This window comes from Panthera onca, chromosome A2 (genome assembly GCF_046562875.1).
Source record: "Panthera onca isolate mPanOnc1 chromosome A2, mPanOnc1 haplotype 2, whole genome shotgun sequence".
NCBI lineage: Eukaryota > Metazoa > Chordata > Mammalia > Carnivora > Felidae > Panthera > Panthera onca.
The window spans coordinates 123,955,167-123,971,420 of NC_138340.1; the positions used below are offsets into that span (position 1 = coordinate 123,955,167).

Below are 16,254 nucleotides of genomic sequence, written 5' to 3' on the forward strand. Positions count from 1 at the left end.
GCAGAGCCTGATTTGGTGCTTGAACTCAGGAACCAAACTGGAACCTTGATATCTTGACGTGAGCCAAAACCAAGAGTTGGATGCTTAATCAAAGCCCCTAGATTTGTATTTTACTGGAGATTCCATTTCGAAAATGCCCTCTAATTGTGTTACTGCCTTACTAAGAGACAGTGCTCACAGCATTCAGGAACTATCCTGGTCTGGCCCATTTGCATTTGTAGTCTTCCCTTTGCTCTGCACAAGTTTCCTTACACACATACCCTGCTAACTGCATGAGCTATTAGAAAGCTGGTATATTTTTCTCCTCAAAAAACAAAAACCAAGTATTTGTATTTTAACATTTTAGTGGCTTAAAAACAGTGACCATTATTCCTGCCCCCCCCATGACATTCTTCTATTCAATAGAATATTAATTTAAATAGTAAGAAATATACTTTCCCCCATGGGGCATATTAAAGCTATTTTAATTTTGAAAGAAGAGTAATGTGGCCTAGAAACACTTGGATTTTTTCTGAATTAACTCTTAGGCAAAAAGTTTCTTGCCATGATTTACCTATACTGCACTTGCAATGACATGATTATGTACCTCTAAACCTCTGCTAATGCTGCTTCTCTACCCAAAATACCTTTATTCTGTCCATCCCTTTTTGTTTGAAAAAAAGTGTTTTTAATGTTTATTCACTTTTGAGAGAGAGACAAGTGGGCAAGGGACAGAGAGAGAGAGGGAGACACAGAATCTTAAGTAGGCTCCAGGCTCTGAGCTGTCAGCACAGAGCCTGATGCAGGTCTCAAACGCATGAGCAGTGAGATCTTGACACGAACCGAAGTCAGACACTCAGCCAACTGAGTGACCCAGGCACCCTTGTCCATCTCTTTTTGTTTAAATTCTATTTGTTTTTCAAATTCTCCATGAAGCCTTTTAGTTTCACAAGATTAACTTAGTATTTTGTGTTCAGTGACTGGACATGAGCCACACCTCTGTAAACTTTTATGATGCATAATACAGTGTTACTTTAAAAATATTATTTTTGACATAGTATCAATAGCTGCACAATGAATGCCTATTGAGTGAGTGAATGAGAGGGACACGATCAGTTCTGTCAGAAATCACATGGAAATTGAGGGAGACTGAGAAAATTTGTTGTTTTTCCTCCGTTGGAATCTTTCAGTGGCTTTCCATTACTTGTGAGGTAAGGCCTACAATTCTGTGTAAGACATTCAAAGCTACCTTTAATTTTTATCATCATTTTTCTTTCTTTCTTCTTCTTCTTCTTCTTTTTTTTTTTTTTTTTGGTAAACCCTTGATTTCTTTTCTTTTTTCAAGTTTTATTTATTTATTTATTTTTTTTGAGACATAGAGCAAGCGAGTGAGTGCAGGGGAGGGGCAGAGGGAGAGGGAGAGAAAGAATCCCAAGCTGACCCAGCACTCTGAGCATAGAGCCTGACCTGGGGCTTGATCCCACAAACCATGAGATCATGAGCTGAGCCAAAATCAAGAGTCAGTGGCTTAACAAACTGAGCCACCCAGGTGTCCCTATCAACTACCTTCCTATCTGAATTCTTTTAGGGAGAAATAGACTTTCTGGCTGATAGAAACAGGGGCATTATTATACTTATGCTCATGCTATTCCACTTTTCTGGAATGACCTCCCTGGTCTTAACACCTATGAAGATCATGCCCTTCCTTTTAGGTCCAATTGGAGTCTTAACTTTACTTGCATTCTTTTTCCCCATAGCAATTGTTGTCTTTGAACACACTCTTTCTTTCTTTCTTTCTTTCTTTCTTTCTTTCTTTCTTTCTTTCTTTCTTTCTTTCTTTCTTTCTTTCTTTCTTTCTTTCATTGTATTTCTCTTTACTAGAATGTGAGCTCCTAGAAGATAGGGATTTTTGTGTGACTTCTTCACTGATTGTCACTCTGAGAACTGTGCCTGGCATAACTTTGATACCAAATAGATACACATTTTTTTTTAATTAAAAAAAATTTTTTTTTTAATTTTAGAGAGACAACATGAATGGGGAAGAGGGGCTGAGGAGAGAGAATCCCAAGCAGGCTTCATGCTCAGTGTGGAGACTGACGTGGGCTCCATCCTATGACCCTGGGATCATGTTTCCATGAGCTGAAATCAAGAGCCGGCCACTCAACCAACTGAGCCACCCAGAAACCCCATGATACTCAATAGATATTGAATGAGTGATTCTAGTCTTACTAAAACACTTTTCCTGAATGTCTGGTATTTTGTGCTGTGTGTATGTTTCTTTCATCGAGAGCATTTGGCTGTAATGCTCTGCTCCTTTTCTTATCCAGTTCCTGCTTGTGTTATTTCCTCTAGGAAACATTCTCTCACTATCTGATTTGATGTTTCTCATTTATTTCTTTTTTGTTTTTAAATTTGTGAAAGTTTATTTATTTAGAGAGAGCAAGTGGGGGAGGGGCAGAGAGAGAGGGAGAAGGAGAGAGGATCCCAAACAGGCTCCTTGCTGTCAGCAGAGAGCCCAATGTGGGTCTCAAACCCAAGAATCCTGAGACCATGACCTAAGCCGATGTTAGACGCTTAACTGATTGAGCCACCCAGGTGCCCCTCGGTTGTTTCTATTGGCTCCCTTACTTACATCCATTATCCATCAGAGTGTGCCTTGTACATTCTTGCTTGATTTACATGTCTGTATTGCCCACTGTACTCTAAGGTCTTTGAGGGGAGTGACCAGTGTAAAGTGCTTATCTTTAACATTTAGAATGGTGCTTGAATATAGTAGGTGCTAAATAAATACATATTTTTTTCATTAATGAAAGAAGTTAGAGTTGAGTCAAATCCTTATAAATATAATTTGCTTCCCCAGTGCAAAATAGGCACTTCTAAGGAGTTACGTCTTTTTTTTTTTTTTCTGGTTAGCAATTTACTTGTTTAGTCTGTGAACATAATTAGATTCAGTATGTAGTCTTGTGTTGACTTTCTAGTAAGTCTAATAAGAATTTGAAAGAAGTTTTGAAAGAACAGGCTAATCTCTTGAGTTCTTGATGCTTTGAAATTACTACAGGAGATATTTTGTTCTGTCTCCCCAGTGAAACCTCTGTAATTTCTGCAATTTGCTGTGACAACTTATTTTTGCAGAGTTTTTGCTACTTTGATATCTTTGGAAGCTGGCCTTGGCTCCCACATTTTACTTGTTCTTCTCTTAGACATTCTAATTACCATGTCTCTCCCATTAAATAATAGAGCTCTTGATTATCATGAGGCTAATTATAGATAGCAATAACTGAAAACCATTTACATAAACCTCAAATTGCCCCTTAGAAATTGTTTAAAATTTTTCATTCTTGGGAAGTCAACATGGAATGGTGGGTAAAAAAATACCTCATTGTGAGTCGGGAAATTTATATTCTACATTTGATTCTTCTGCGACCTAAATTTTCATATGCAGTAGGAGCTAAGTATATCAAAGTATATTGGTGTGAATCTTTGCCTTAGGGCTATCTGGCTGGCTTACTTGGTAGAGCGTGTGACTCTTGACCTCTAGGTTATGAGTTTGAGCCCCATGTTGGGTGTAGACATTACTTAAAAATAAAATCTTTAAAAACAAAAAACAAACAAACAAAAACAACTGGCAGGTATGAAGCTTTGCCTGAGAGACAGTCATGCAGGAAAGGACAAACAAGGCATAATTATTTTTAAAAACTGCAAAATTAACTCCTCAGCACATATGTGCTAAAAATACACAGGTGGTTTGTTTAGTGCCTGACTTAATTCCTGTAAGGGCTTAATACACTAGAAAATCATGGCATAGAATCATGTCTTTTTTCATTTGTCAAGGAAGGACTCCAATATCTAGTTTTACTTATGGAAAAATTTATTGTATTAAACTTGTTGTTTAGAAAACTTTTTTCTTTTCCATGGGAGAGAATATGTTGGCATACTAGCTTTCTTGGCGTGTCCACACGGAGGGCTCAGTGTCAGGTGGCAGCTACCACCTGCATACTGTATCTTCCCACTACTTTTGGCATTGCTTTATTATTTGGTAATTAGAAGGAATATGGAAGGGATATTAGAAAACCATAATAAAATTGGAAATAAAAAGTTGGATATATTCTATTATTTGAGAGAGAGAGAGAGAGAGAGACAGAGACATAGAATCCGAAACAGGCTCCAGACTCTGAGCTGTGGGTACAGAGCCAGACATGAGGCTTGACCTCAGACGGTGAGATCATGACCTGAGCCGAAGTGAGACGCGTAACCGAATGAGCCACCCAGGCGCCCCTCAAGAGTTTCTTTTCGTAACTGACTCAGCCACCCAGGCGTCCTCAGCTTGTTCGTTTCTTAAAAAAAAAAAAAAAAAAAAAAAAGAAAGCTGAGGGATTTTATAGGTCGTTTTGGTGAGAATCAACCTTTCTGTTTTTAAGCTATATTAAGTCTTTTAAGATATATCTTTTTAAAGCATATTTTTGCTCAAAATGCCTTCACTTGTTCCACATTCAGGCTTCGTGTTCTTTCTCATATGTAGTCTGAACTTTTCTCCTTTCGTGTTGTTATTCCCTCATGTCCTTCATCCTCGATATTCTTTATACCTACTCTCTAAGTTTAATAGGTTCAAATATTACAAGTGTTTATGTTATAATGTCATAAATTATAAATTAGCTGCAAGAAGTTTTTTTTTTTTTTTTAATTGTGGTATAGTTGATACACAGTGTTAACATTAGTTTCAGGTATACCAGTAAGAAGGTTTTAAAAAATAAATTTTCATGAGATGAATCACTTAAAATTTATATAATTTTGTAATTGGAGCACCAAAAAAGTCAGCAAAACAAAACCCACCAAATGAAAAAGAAAAAAAAAACAAACCATAATAATAATCATAATAAAATAGGACTTTACTTTTAAATAGAAAGGTGAGGGTAGCTTGAAGGAAGTGTTGAGGAGACCAGAGCAAAGTGCACACTGATCTTCAGAACCATAGGAAACACCGTCAGTGCAGGACATGTGTGCAAACTGGGCTGTGAAGGACAGCAGAAGAATGGCACATCGTGTGCCGACACGTACTCTGCTTTCTTGTGGCTGCGTGGAGGTTCAGAGCATTCAGGTAGCAACAAAAATTGAGTATGAACCAACCTCAGGGTTCTATTGATATCATTTCCTTGCTTCCAAATCACAATATGAATTAATTCAGGTTTCAGAAAACAATCACTGAAGAATAAGCTATATTCCAGGGCCTCCTGGGTAGGCTCAGTTGGTTAAGTGTCCAACTCTTGGTTTCGGCTCAGGTCATGATCTTGGCTCAGGTCATGATCTCACAGTCTATGATTTCAAGCCCTTGTCAGGCTCAGTGCTGCTCTTGCAGAGCCTGCTTGTGATTCTCTCTCCCTGTCTCTCTATCCCTCCCTTGCTCTCGCATGCACTCTCTCTCTCAAAATAAATAAATAAACTTAAAAAAAATAAGCTATTCCAGTGTTCCAGATTCAGTTTCATTTTCCATCAATGAAATTTCCCTGATCCTCCTGGCTAGAAACAACATTGCTACTTTTGAATACTAAAGTACTTTATAATTGTCTTATGACACTTATGTCTTCCATGTCATATTATTCTTATCAGGGAGCATGTTTTATTCCTTTATAGGGTTGTAATTTTTTTGAGCTAATTTCTGGTTTCAATTAATTTGTGCATGCTCTGTAGCACCTCAGATGGTATCCTGCATATAGTAGGTGTTTCAAGATGTTTAATGAATGAATGTCTAGTAAATGAAATACAGTAGAGAAATGAGAGGTAAATAAGAAAGAAAGTAGAACAAAATTGTGCGCTCTCTGCTTTTGTTTTCTGTTTCATTGTTAGTTTGGTAGAGGCACTAAAGAATCTAAAGCTGGTTTAATCATAAGAGTAATTATAATTTGAGGTATCTCTAACATGAAAATTATTTCTTTTTTAAGACATCCTTGTCTTCACAAAAACTGAGAGAGCCACATCCCTGTTAGATTCTGTAGATATTCATTCATCTACTTTAAAACTCAGATAATTTTAACAATTGGTAACTTTCATCAAGAGATTTTAAATTTTTTCTGAATGTACAAAGTCAGAACCTGCTGACAATAACAACTTCTAAATGGTATCAAATGTGCTCTTGCTATAGAATTCAACCAGGTGTGTCAGCTAATTCCATTTCAACATGAGGAAATAACTATAATCATTTCATATTTAACTTTGTAGATTAAAGGCAAATATCAGTTACATGACATTTTGTGTAGAATTGGCCTCTTTTCCTTTTATATTTTCCTTATTTTATTATTATTATTATTATTATTATTATTATTATTATTATTGAGAGAGAGAGTGCTTGTGTGTGTGTATGTGTACAAATGGGGAAAGGGCAGAGGGGAGGAAGAGAAAGAAGATCCCAAGCAGTCTCCACACCCAGCACAGAGCTGGATTTGGGGCTTGATCTCACAATCTGAGCTGAGATTAAGTCAGATGCTTAACTGATTAAGCCACCCAGGCATCCCTATTTTTCATATTTGATTCTTTAACACTTAGGTATTATGCTTAGAAAAATAATGAAATGAACCCCCTTCTGTAGTTTCTGTATTTAAAACACAATTCTGTTAAATACATTTAGCATTTTATATGTGCTGAATGCATAGTCTACTCTAAAAAAAATCATTTGTATGAAGCATCATTTACTATCTATTGTGGGCCACTATGTGATAGTGCATTGCTTCTGATTTGAAGTGAGACAGCCTGCAGCTTTCTGCTCCTCTGCTTCTCTGCTTATTATCTCCAGGTAACCATGGTCTATTATTTTCTCTTCTCTGGGTTTCATTCTTTTTTTTTTTTTTTTTTTTTGGTAAAGTAGAGGCAGTGTTTTTTCCTCATAAGATTATTGGGGGGATTAACTGAAATGATGTGGTCATACCTCCTAAATATGTTTTGATCTATCGTCTTCTCTCCATTTCCATCATTTTTTCGTGGGCCACCACTTTCCTCACTTAGACTTAATATATTAACTCCACCCAGAGTGGTTTCTCCACATTGCAGCCAGAAGAGATCTTTGTCAAAGATGAATCACTCCTCACTCCTATACTTAAAAACCTTTTGTGATTTGCCATTGCTTGAGGATAAAATGCACAATTTTTAACAAAGTTTACAAGAGACTCTATGATTTAACTCTGTGTAATTTCTTGGTCTCGTCTTTACCTAATCTTCCTCTGAACTTTCTTTGTTCCAGCCACTGTGGACTTCTTTATTTCACTGAATGTTTAATACATCTCCTTGTCTTGGAAATATGTAAGCTTGAGGGAGGGACAGGTTTGAGTTGGAGGGGAGGAGTCAAAATCAGGAACTCAGTTGTAGCTATGTTCAACTTCAGCTGTTGGCTGGCCTTCCAAGTGGAGATGTCACGTAGGCTGCTGGATGTACACAGCTAGACTTAGAGACAGTTCTGTCTGGAGATATAAATATGGGAGCTGGCACAAAAAGGGTATTTAAAGTAGTAAGACTGAGTGAGTTCACCAAAGCCAGAGTCTGCCCTTTTTGGTTTGTTTTTTTCCATGTCCCAGGATCTACTTGTAGGTCAGGATTCAGCTTCTGTGCCTTCTACCTTTGATTTGCTTCCACATGCATAGTAACAGCACTGTCTTCCAACTGTGCCATAGCACCTGCAATGTTATATTGCAGTTGACCAAATCAATCTCTCTCCATGTATCTATATATAGATATCTCTATATATATATAGCTATTTAATGGCTTCTCAATTTTCCATTATATATACACTATGCTTTAAAAAATATTTCCTCTTTTTCCTACCATTTGGGTTGTTTCTAAATTTCCTTAATAACTGTGGAAGTCGATTACTGTGTAAAAGGCAATGAACATTTTTAAGGCTTTTGATTTTCTAAAATGAACACTAACAGCATATTTAACAAATTTACATTTACATTGGGAGTGTATGAGAGTTTTTATCTTCGTGTACCTTTTGTAACAGCAGGACTGATTATTAAACACAATGTTTTCTACTAGTTTAAGGTATTCAATAATCAAATACAGCTTTTTAAAAATAATTTTAAAAATATGTATTTCTTTAATTTTGAAATTTTTTCATCTATTGACTTATTTTTGTTAAAAATTTTTTTTTTTTACTTTTTTATTAAAAAAGATTTAATGTTCATTTATTTTTGAGAGGGAGACAGATCATGGGGAGGGGGGTGTGGGGATTGCAGAGAGAGCGAGACCCAGAATCTGAAGCACGCTCCAGGCTCTGAGCTGTCAGCACAGAGCCCACTGTGGGGCTGGAACCCACGAACTGCAAGATCATGACCTGAGCTGAAGCTGGACACTTAAAGGACTGCGCCACCCAGGCACCCCTGACTTATTTTTAATTATGAATTGTACATTTCCTTTTACCTTTTCCTTTTGGAACATAATCTCATTTTCATTGATTGGTAAGATTTTTTTTGTGAGTTCTTTAGATATTAGATGAAACATAAGATGGTTTTTATAGGTCAAAAATGAATATTCACAATGTCATATGTTTCAACTTATATTATGTAGTTTTCATTGGTTGCCAATGATTTCCCAGTTTGTTTGTCTTTTGTTCTTTTTTACTATATTTTTTAAAGCATATAACACGTTTAAAATTTTTTTTGTTGTTTAATTTAGTGATCCTTTCCTTTGTAGTTTTCCTCCGTTGCTTTCTTGCAGTAAAAGGTCTTTCCATCCCAAGGGCAGATAAATATTTTTGTAGTTTCATATTTTAAAATTTAACTTTTAAAATCCATCTGGAATTTTGGTCAAATGTATTGTTAAGGCAGGGATCTGTTTACTGAGTGATGAAACAATTACTTTCAGATTCCTGAGCAAACTCTGCTGTTTATTTTCATGCCCCATTGCTAAATACACAAAATTATTATGTGTCCTAGGAATATAACATCTTTGACATTGGTTCTTCATAAAATACATTATTTTGGTGCCTTGGGTTAGCTGATGTGCTTCAAGGACCAGTAATGTGGGGACCTTAGTTTTGGCGATGTTAACTCTTAAGATATAAGTAGTAGTGTACTCATTACTTGACTTACTTGATGACTTCCTCCAGCATAATATTCCATCATCCACAGAACCTTACATATTAACTCAAATGGATAATATTGTTAAACAAAATGTTCTTTAAGTGGAGAGATTGTTAAAAAATCTTGATTGTGTTTTTCTTTTTTCTCTTTATACTTAAATTTGGCTTAGTTTTAGGAATGATACATATATTTTAAAATTTGTTCTTTGATTTAAGATACCAAGTGATGACATTACTTATTTATTAAGTAGTGCTATAGGCCAGAGTCAAAGTGCCTGTTCCATCGTAGGTGTTTTAGACAGAAATTCCACTCATTTATTTTAGAATTTTTAGAGCTTATTCTAGTTCCTGTGGAATAAACTGTGCAGTGTTAAATGAATTCATCTAAAGTCTAAATTTCTTTTATTTTATCTAAATTATATGTGGTGAGTCAGATGCGGTTGAAGAAAAAATAAATTGCTTTAAATTTTATACTTTATTGTTAAGACATTCTGGCGACCTTTGTTAAATTCTTCCCATGAGGGAAAGACCAAGCCTGGCTCCTCCCTTTTATATTCGGGCAGGTTGAGTGGTAGTAATATATATATTTTTTAGAGTCTGAAGAAAGAAATGTATGCACTACTATTCAAACTCTTTTTCTATCTGGACTCAGAAACTTAATAGGTTTAGATGCATTTTTAGATAAATCTCTTGTGTCAAAATTGTTGATACTTGCTGTGTAAAACAATGGAACAAAATTGATTCAATAATAAGCTATTCAACTTAAAGACCAAATAAATTTGGATACTGAGGGATACTTGTATTGGGTCATACTAGGTTTCATATATTATGGACCACTCAAAGGGTGAAGATAAAATGGAAATTCTCTTTTGTGTTAAGAAAACTGATGATCTCATTCTCTGAGAAGCCAGCCAAAGATCTTGTCTTTAGTGTTCTAGAGTTTCCTGAAGACTCATTGAGTTTCCAGACCTCAGTGGGGTTGGAGAATGGGGAATAGACCACAGTCATAACTCAGAAGGGACAGAGGGTTGCCCTGTTGAAATGGGCTCCTCAGAACTGGAACGTAGGATTTCTGTGGCCACTAGGTGGCTTCAGCTGCCTGCAAAGAAAGAGTACAGCTCAGAGGTACTATGGGGTTGCTTTTCACACTATATTTTGGGAAAATAATTTTATGTTGGGAGTGCTTATTTTCTGAGCTAGATTGACAGAACCAGTTCATAAGACTTAAAGATTTTTGAGGATCATATAGTCTCACTTTCTCATTTTAGAGATAACATTTAGGAAGACTTCTCTAAGTTGACTCTGCTATATAGGGGCAGAGCCAGAATTAGAACCCTAACCCTAAGGTCCCTGACTCTTAGTCTAATATTTTAGCTGTTGAGTCTGTGATACCAGTTTATTTTTTGTTTCTCTGAAGTCATACCAGAGGACTATGTGGCACTGACCATGCCTAAATTAAATCCTGGAGAAAGTATATATATAGGAATGTTGTATCTATAGGGGAGGTAGATGGGGAGGTGGGTAAAATAGGTGATGGGGATTAAGGAGTGCACTTGCTTAGATGAGTGCCAGGTATTGTATGGAAGTGTTGAATCACTATAGTATACACCTGAAAGTAATATTACACTGTATATTAACTTACTGGAATTTAAACAAAAACTTAAAAAAAAATGTTAGTTCTAAGCAGAAATAACCTAAAGAAATAGAGGTAAAATTGAGGCACTTTTTGACTTCTGTGTCAAATATAAGAACTGGATATACATACATAGTATTTAAACTTTTCAAAAAAAATAATAAGAATGTTGTGTTGAAGACAGGTGGTAAAGTGGATGCTGGTGACTTCATAGGAAAGACAATATCTACTTTAAACCAAGTTAAGCCTTTAGAGTAATGAGCTGACCCCTTGCCATGATCCAAAATTGAGGAGTTTTAAGATTTCACACTTATTCTGAATAAGGCTTAGACTTGTATGAGTCATCCTTTTTTTTCAGATGAATTTGCAACATTTTTTTCAAGTTATTTTTCTCTCAAATTTTCTGTTAATTTTGATTAATATTTAATCTTTAGAACAGGGTTAGAAATCGTTTTTTTAAATTAATTTATTTTTTAAATTATTTTTAACATTTATTTACTTTTGAGACAGAGAGAGACAGAGCATGAATGAGGGATGGTCAAAGAGAGAGGGAGACACAGAATCTGAAACAGGCTCCAGGCTCTGAGCTGTCAGCACAGAGCCCGATGCAGGGCTCAAACTCACATACTGTGAGATCATGACCTGAGCTGAAGTTGGTCGCTTAACTGACTGAGCCACCCAGGCGCCCCAGAAATCTTTTTTTTTTTTTTTTTTAAATCAAAGACCATTAGAAAACGAAAGAAAATCAGACAGATTCCTTATGTATCACCTCAAAATGACTTATGACAATATTGACTTCTTTTTTCTTCTGAGTAGGCTAGGGAAGAAGCAAATAGTGTTCATTTCAGTGAAATTCTTTTAATAGAAAGTTCAGGAAAACTTAGAACTTTTAAAAATAGTATCCTAGCTTTATGTATAATTTATATATTTGGGCTAGTTTCTAGAGTAAAAAAGAAGGGCCCCTGGGTGGCTTAGTCTGTTGGGTGACTGACTCCTGGTTTCGGCTCAGATCATGATCTCATGGGTTCGTGAGATAGAGCTCCTGTGCTGTCAGCATAGAGCCTGCTTGGGAATCTCTGCCCCCCCCCCCCCCCCCCAAACCCTCTCTGTCTCTTTCTCCTCTCTCTCTCTCTAACTAAATATTTAAAGTAAAATAAAATAAGTGGTGTCATACATTAAAAAAAAAAAAAAAGAAAAAAGAGATAAGGGAGCCTAATGAAGAAGGAAGAGTAAAAGAATGAGGAGGAACAGAGATAATCAGGATTTGAAGAGTGGTGGAGAAAGAGCCATGAAATGAGAAAATGGGATACTTCTCCCTCAGAGTCGAGAGTAAGAATGACTGTGGCTGCTTGAGTAGCAGTGCGTATAAAGGAAGCTATGGCGGGGTCCCTGGGCAAAGCACAAACACAGGTCCCCAAGGTATAGAGTAGGAAAAGGAAAAGATCAGGGAGTGCATTTCTCTTCAAGGTCTTGGAGGCCTTACTTCACTAGCATTTTTCACCATTCCCCGGATTGTCTTGTCTTTGCTCCTGTGCCTCAGCCATGGTCTTCACCAGCCCGTAGATGAGCTCTTGATCCACTGTAGTTCCACAAGTGTTCACATGATTATTATGAATCTGCCAAGTGGAAGCTGGAGCGAGGATTAAATGATACAGTTACTTGAAAAGCTCTTGGAGCATGATTTATCATGTTGTTAGGTCCCCCAAATTGATAGCTATTATAAGAATTGTTAAGGTTTTCTTCTCCCCCTGTAAAATGAATCCTAACATTGGGAGTGCTTATATAAATATAAATCATGTTTAAAACATTTGAATTGAGTCTTTGATATAAAACTTTAGAAATAGATATGTGGTCATTTTCTTTTTTTTTTTTTTAAATTTTTTTTCAACGTTTTTTATTTATTTTTGGGACAGAGAGAGACAGAGCATGAACGGGGGAGGGGCAGAGAGAGAGGGAGACACAGAATCGGAAACAGGCTCCAGGCTCTGAGCCATCAGCCCAGAGCCTGACGCGGGGCTCGAACTCACAGACCGCGAGATCGTGACGTGGCTGAAGTCGGACGCTCAACCGACTGCGCCACCCAGGCGCCCCTTGTGGTCATTTTCTTAATGGCATGTTGAAGCTGAATTGAATAGAAATATTGTTGGTCAAGTCTAAATACACCAAAAATTTGAATTATATCTCATTTTCTCTTTCTCTTTGTAGTGATTTAAAGGGAGTGATAGTCACTCTGAGTGATGATGGTCACTTGCAGTGTTCATACCTGGGGACAGACCCTTCTTTTTTCCAAGCTCCAAAAGTTGAATCTAGAGAACTACACTATGAAGAACTTGATATAGAATTGAAAGAACTTCAGAAAATCATCAAAGATGTTAATAAATCGCAAGGTATCTCATTTGCAATTCTGTATTATGTGATTTTAGTATTCATTATAAAATTTATATGTGGATAATGTTTTGAATATATTAGTTAAATTTCTCCTCCAGGCTTAATTAAAATCATATTTGTAAAAACAGTATTGCTGTTTAGCATATGAGGTCTTTGTACTTAGTTTGTATTTTATAGCTTGTGAAAAAAATATCCTATTTAAGGTAATGTTTTTGTTAGTGTGTTTCAGGGACAGTACTATCTAATTTTTTTCTTTAAACTATTAAGAAAGGAACAAAGTAATTATTTGGGTAGTGGTTTCAGGACATGAGAAGAGCATTATACTCTAGGGTGGTCACTTAGTAACTTCTAATATCCCTGAAAACATTTTAGTTGCTTCTTTTAAAAGAAACCAAAGCAGTACACGAGTTACCACTTGGTTGCTAAAACAGTGGTCATTTGTAGCTTTGCGATATAATTTAGCTCTGCAGTTAATTAGCCATCTAAATGGCATGTAGCCTGCAGTATGCTGATTTCTAATGAGTCAGAGGCTGATATTTTCAGTTTCTGGGTTTTGAACAACTCAATACTATCTTACTTTGAGATTCACAAGGGTATAATTTTATTGTAAATTAAAAGGAGAAATAAAATACCAATCTTGCAGTTTAATTGGACATGTGAAAAACATTATTTTAAGTTTTCTTCTCACAGTCAGGTAAAAGTATTTTTTTAATGAGAAAAAATATGAACTATTTTCACATAAGAAATGTTAAAACAAGTAGTTACAATAAAAGCGCAGGGCATTAAAAGCCAATCAAAACACCAGAGCCAATCTTAATCCTGATCCAATCACTTTACTAGATTTAACTATTTTTGAGTCTCCATTACCAAGACAGATTTAGAGGAATTTAGATAGTATATTTAAAAAATATGATTATTAAAGTCAAATTATTATGCCTTGGCTTCACAATGTCCTTTTAGAAGTTTTGAAAGTAAACCAGTGAAACTTAGGTCTCTTAAGTACCTCTAATTACAGAAAACCTGTTTGTTGTCTACAGCCCCCTGTCAAATGGAGAATGGTTAACACTGGATGTGTCACATTGCAATATACAATTCCCCCCCCCCCCCCATTTTTGATACTGGTGTTTTGGGGATTAATGAAATTATAAGTCTCTTTTTGTCATTTAAAAATATAATTGGAGAAGAGTGGCCTATATATGAAATGTGAAATTTCCAGAGTTCATTAAATAAATTTAATGTGGCTTTTCACATTAGATTTTGTGTCTTGAGATTTTGCCCTTCCCATAAACTATGTGCTAATGATATTTTGATTAACACTCAATTGTGTAAAAGAGTTCTCAGAAAAATCCTTTACAGCTAAAAGTCTTTTTCTGTGACCATAGTGATACCCTTGAGTGAGAAGGGTTGGGCTACTTTTAAAGTTGTCATTACCTTGATCCTTCTGTGTACTTGAAATAACTGCTAATTAAGCTAGGGATGTGCCCACAGACTTGGTGTAAAGTTCATTATTATTTTTTTTTTTAATTTTTTTTAACGTTTATTTATTTTTGAGACAGAGAGAGACAGAGCATGAATGGGGGAGGGGCAGAGAGAGAGGGAGACACAGAATCAGAAGCAGGCTCCAGGCTCTGAGCCATCAGCCCAGAGCCTGACGTGGGGCTCGAACTAACGAACCGTGAGATCGTGACCTGAGCTGAAGTCGGACGCTCAACCAACTGAGCCACCCAGGTGCCCCTTAAAGTTCATTATTTACATAACCTCAAGTTTTAGTTAATATTTAATGTTCCCTGCCCCTTCTTTGCCATCATTTAGTCCTACCAAAAAAAACAAAACAAAACAAAATAAAAAAACCAACAGTAACAACAAAAAAACCCAAAGAGAAAGTTGTAAGAAAGAGGACTTTTAAAATATACTATTTCCAGATATTGAAAACATTTAGTATTGTGTAACCTTATATAACTGTGGTATATTTGTTTATTAAAATACCTGTAAATAGGGGCACCTGGGTGGCTCAGTCGGTTAAGGGTCCAACTTCGGCTCAGGTCATGATCTCTCAGTTCATGGGTTCGAGCTCCGCGTCGGACTCTGTGTTGACAGCTCAGAGCCTGAAGTCTGCTTCGGATTCTGTGTCTCCTCTCTCTGTTCCTCCCCTGCTCGTGCTCTGTCTCTGTCTCTCTCTCTTTCAAAAATAAAGGTTAAAAAATTTTTTAAAAAAAATCTGTAATTATATAAAAGCACCAAATCATTTCATTGCAGAAGATTATGAGAAGTTAAAACTCTGAACTTTTTGATGACCTCATTATTCGTTTAAATGCCACTTATTTTAGTATAGTGACTTTAACTTGCAAAAATAAGTTCACAGTCTTGTGGATTATTTTCAGTACTTAGAGCTTTTTTATTTCTTCAAAGCAAGAGTTTCAGCAAAATTTAAAGCCAATTTAAAGAGTACATTTTGTTGTACACATGGTGTATATTATCTACTGTAATAAAAGTGTTTTTGAAGCTGATTTTATGTGTGTAACTTATATGAGGAATGTATGTTGTAAGCATGAAATTATAGTAATAATTTCTGTACGGCTCATGGGTTTTGAAGCTTTTCATACTCATTAGTGTGAATCCTGCCTAGCATTTCTTTTACCAGTAGTCAACAACATCTGTCGGTAGGCACTTTCAAAGACAGAAGTTTCTTATGATTTAGCCAGTTGATCATGTTCTCTGCTGGGGTGGGTGTGAAGGAATGGGTATGGTATTGAGATATCCTCCTACACAGTTGTGTATTCAGGAAGGGAAAGAGAACAGGAAGAACGGGGCATATAGTTTGCGTGTGTTTTTTAATTTTTTAATGTTTATTTGAGAGAGAGAGATAGAGCTCAAGTGGAGGAGGGACAGAGAGAGAGGGAGACACAGAATCCGAAGCTGGCTCCAGGCCCTGAGCTGTCAGCACAGAGCCAGACACAGAGCTTGAACTCAAGAACTGTGAGATCATGACATGATCCGAAGTTAGATGCTTAACCGACTGAGCCACCCAGGCACCCCAAGAAAGGGGCATATAAATGAAAGTCTGTATGTACCCCATTGGAAATAAGTCTAGGATAACTAAATTGTCTTTACCATTGAGTACTAGAAGTATTTGTGCTTGGTGACCTTGTTGGGAGATGTATTGTTTAGGGCTATGTCTGGCTGCACGTAA

The 16,254-nt window shown here is 36.3% G+C and overlaps 1 protein-coding gene across 5 annotated transcripts in view; it reads left to right on the top strand.

Annotated features, from left to right (window-relative positions):
* The window catches only part of BBS9 (Bardet-Biedl syndrome 9), a 441,850-nt gene that overhangs the window by 169,922 nt on the left and 255,674 nt on the right, over positions 1-16,254 (top strand). For all 5 annotated transcript variants that reach the window (XM_078440712.2, XM_078440700.2, XM_078440701.2 and 2 more), the window contains exon 10: positions 12,882-13,063. In XM_078440712.2, the coding sequence (XP_078296838.2) occupies positions 12,882-13,063 (182 nt within the window). The remainder of the gene's footprint in view (positions 1-12,881; positions 13,064-16,254) is intronic.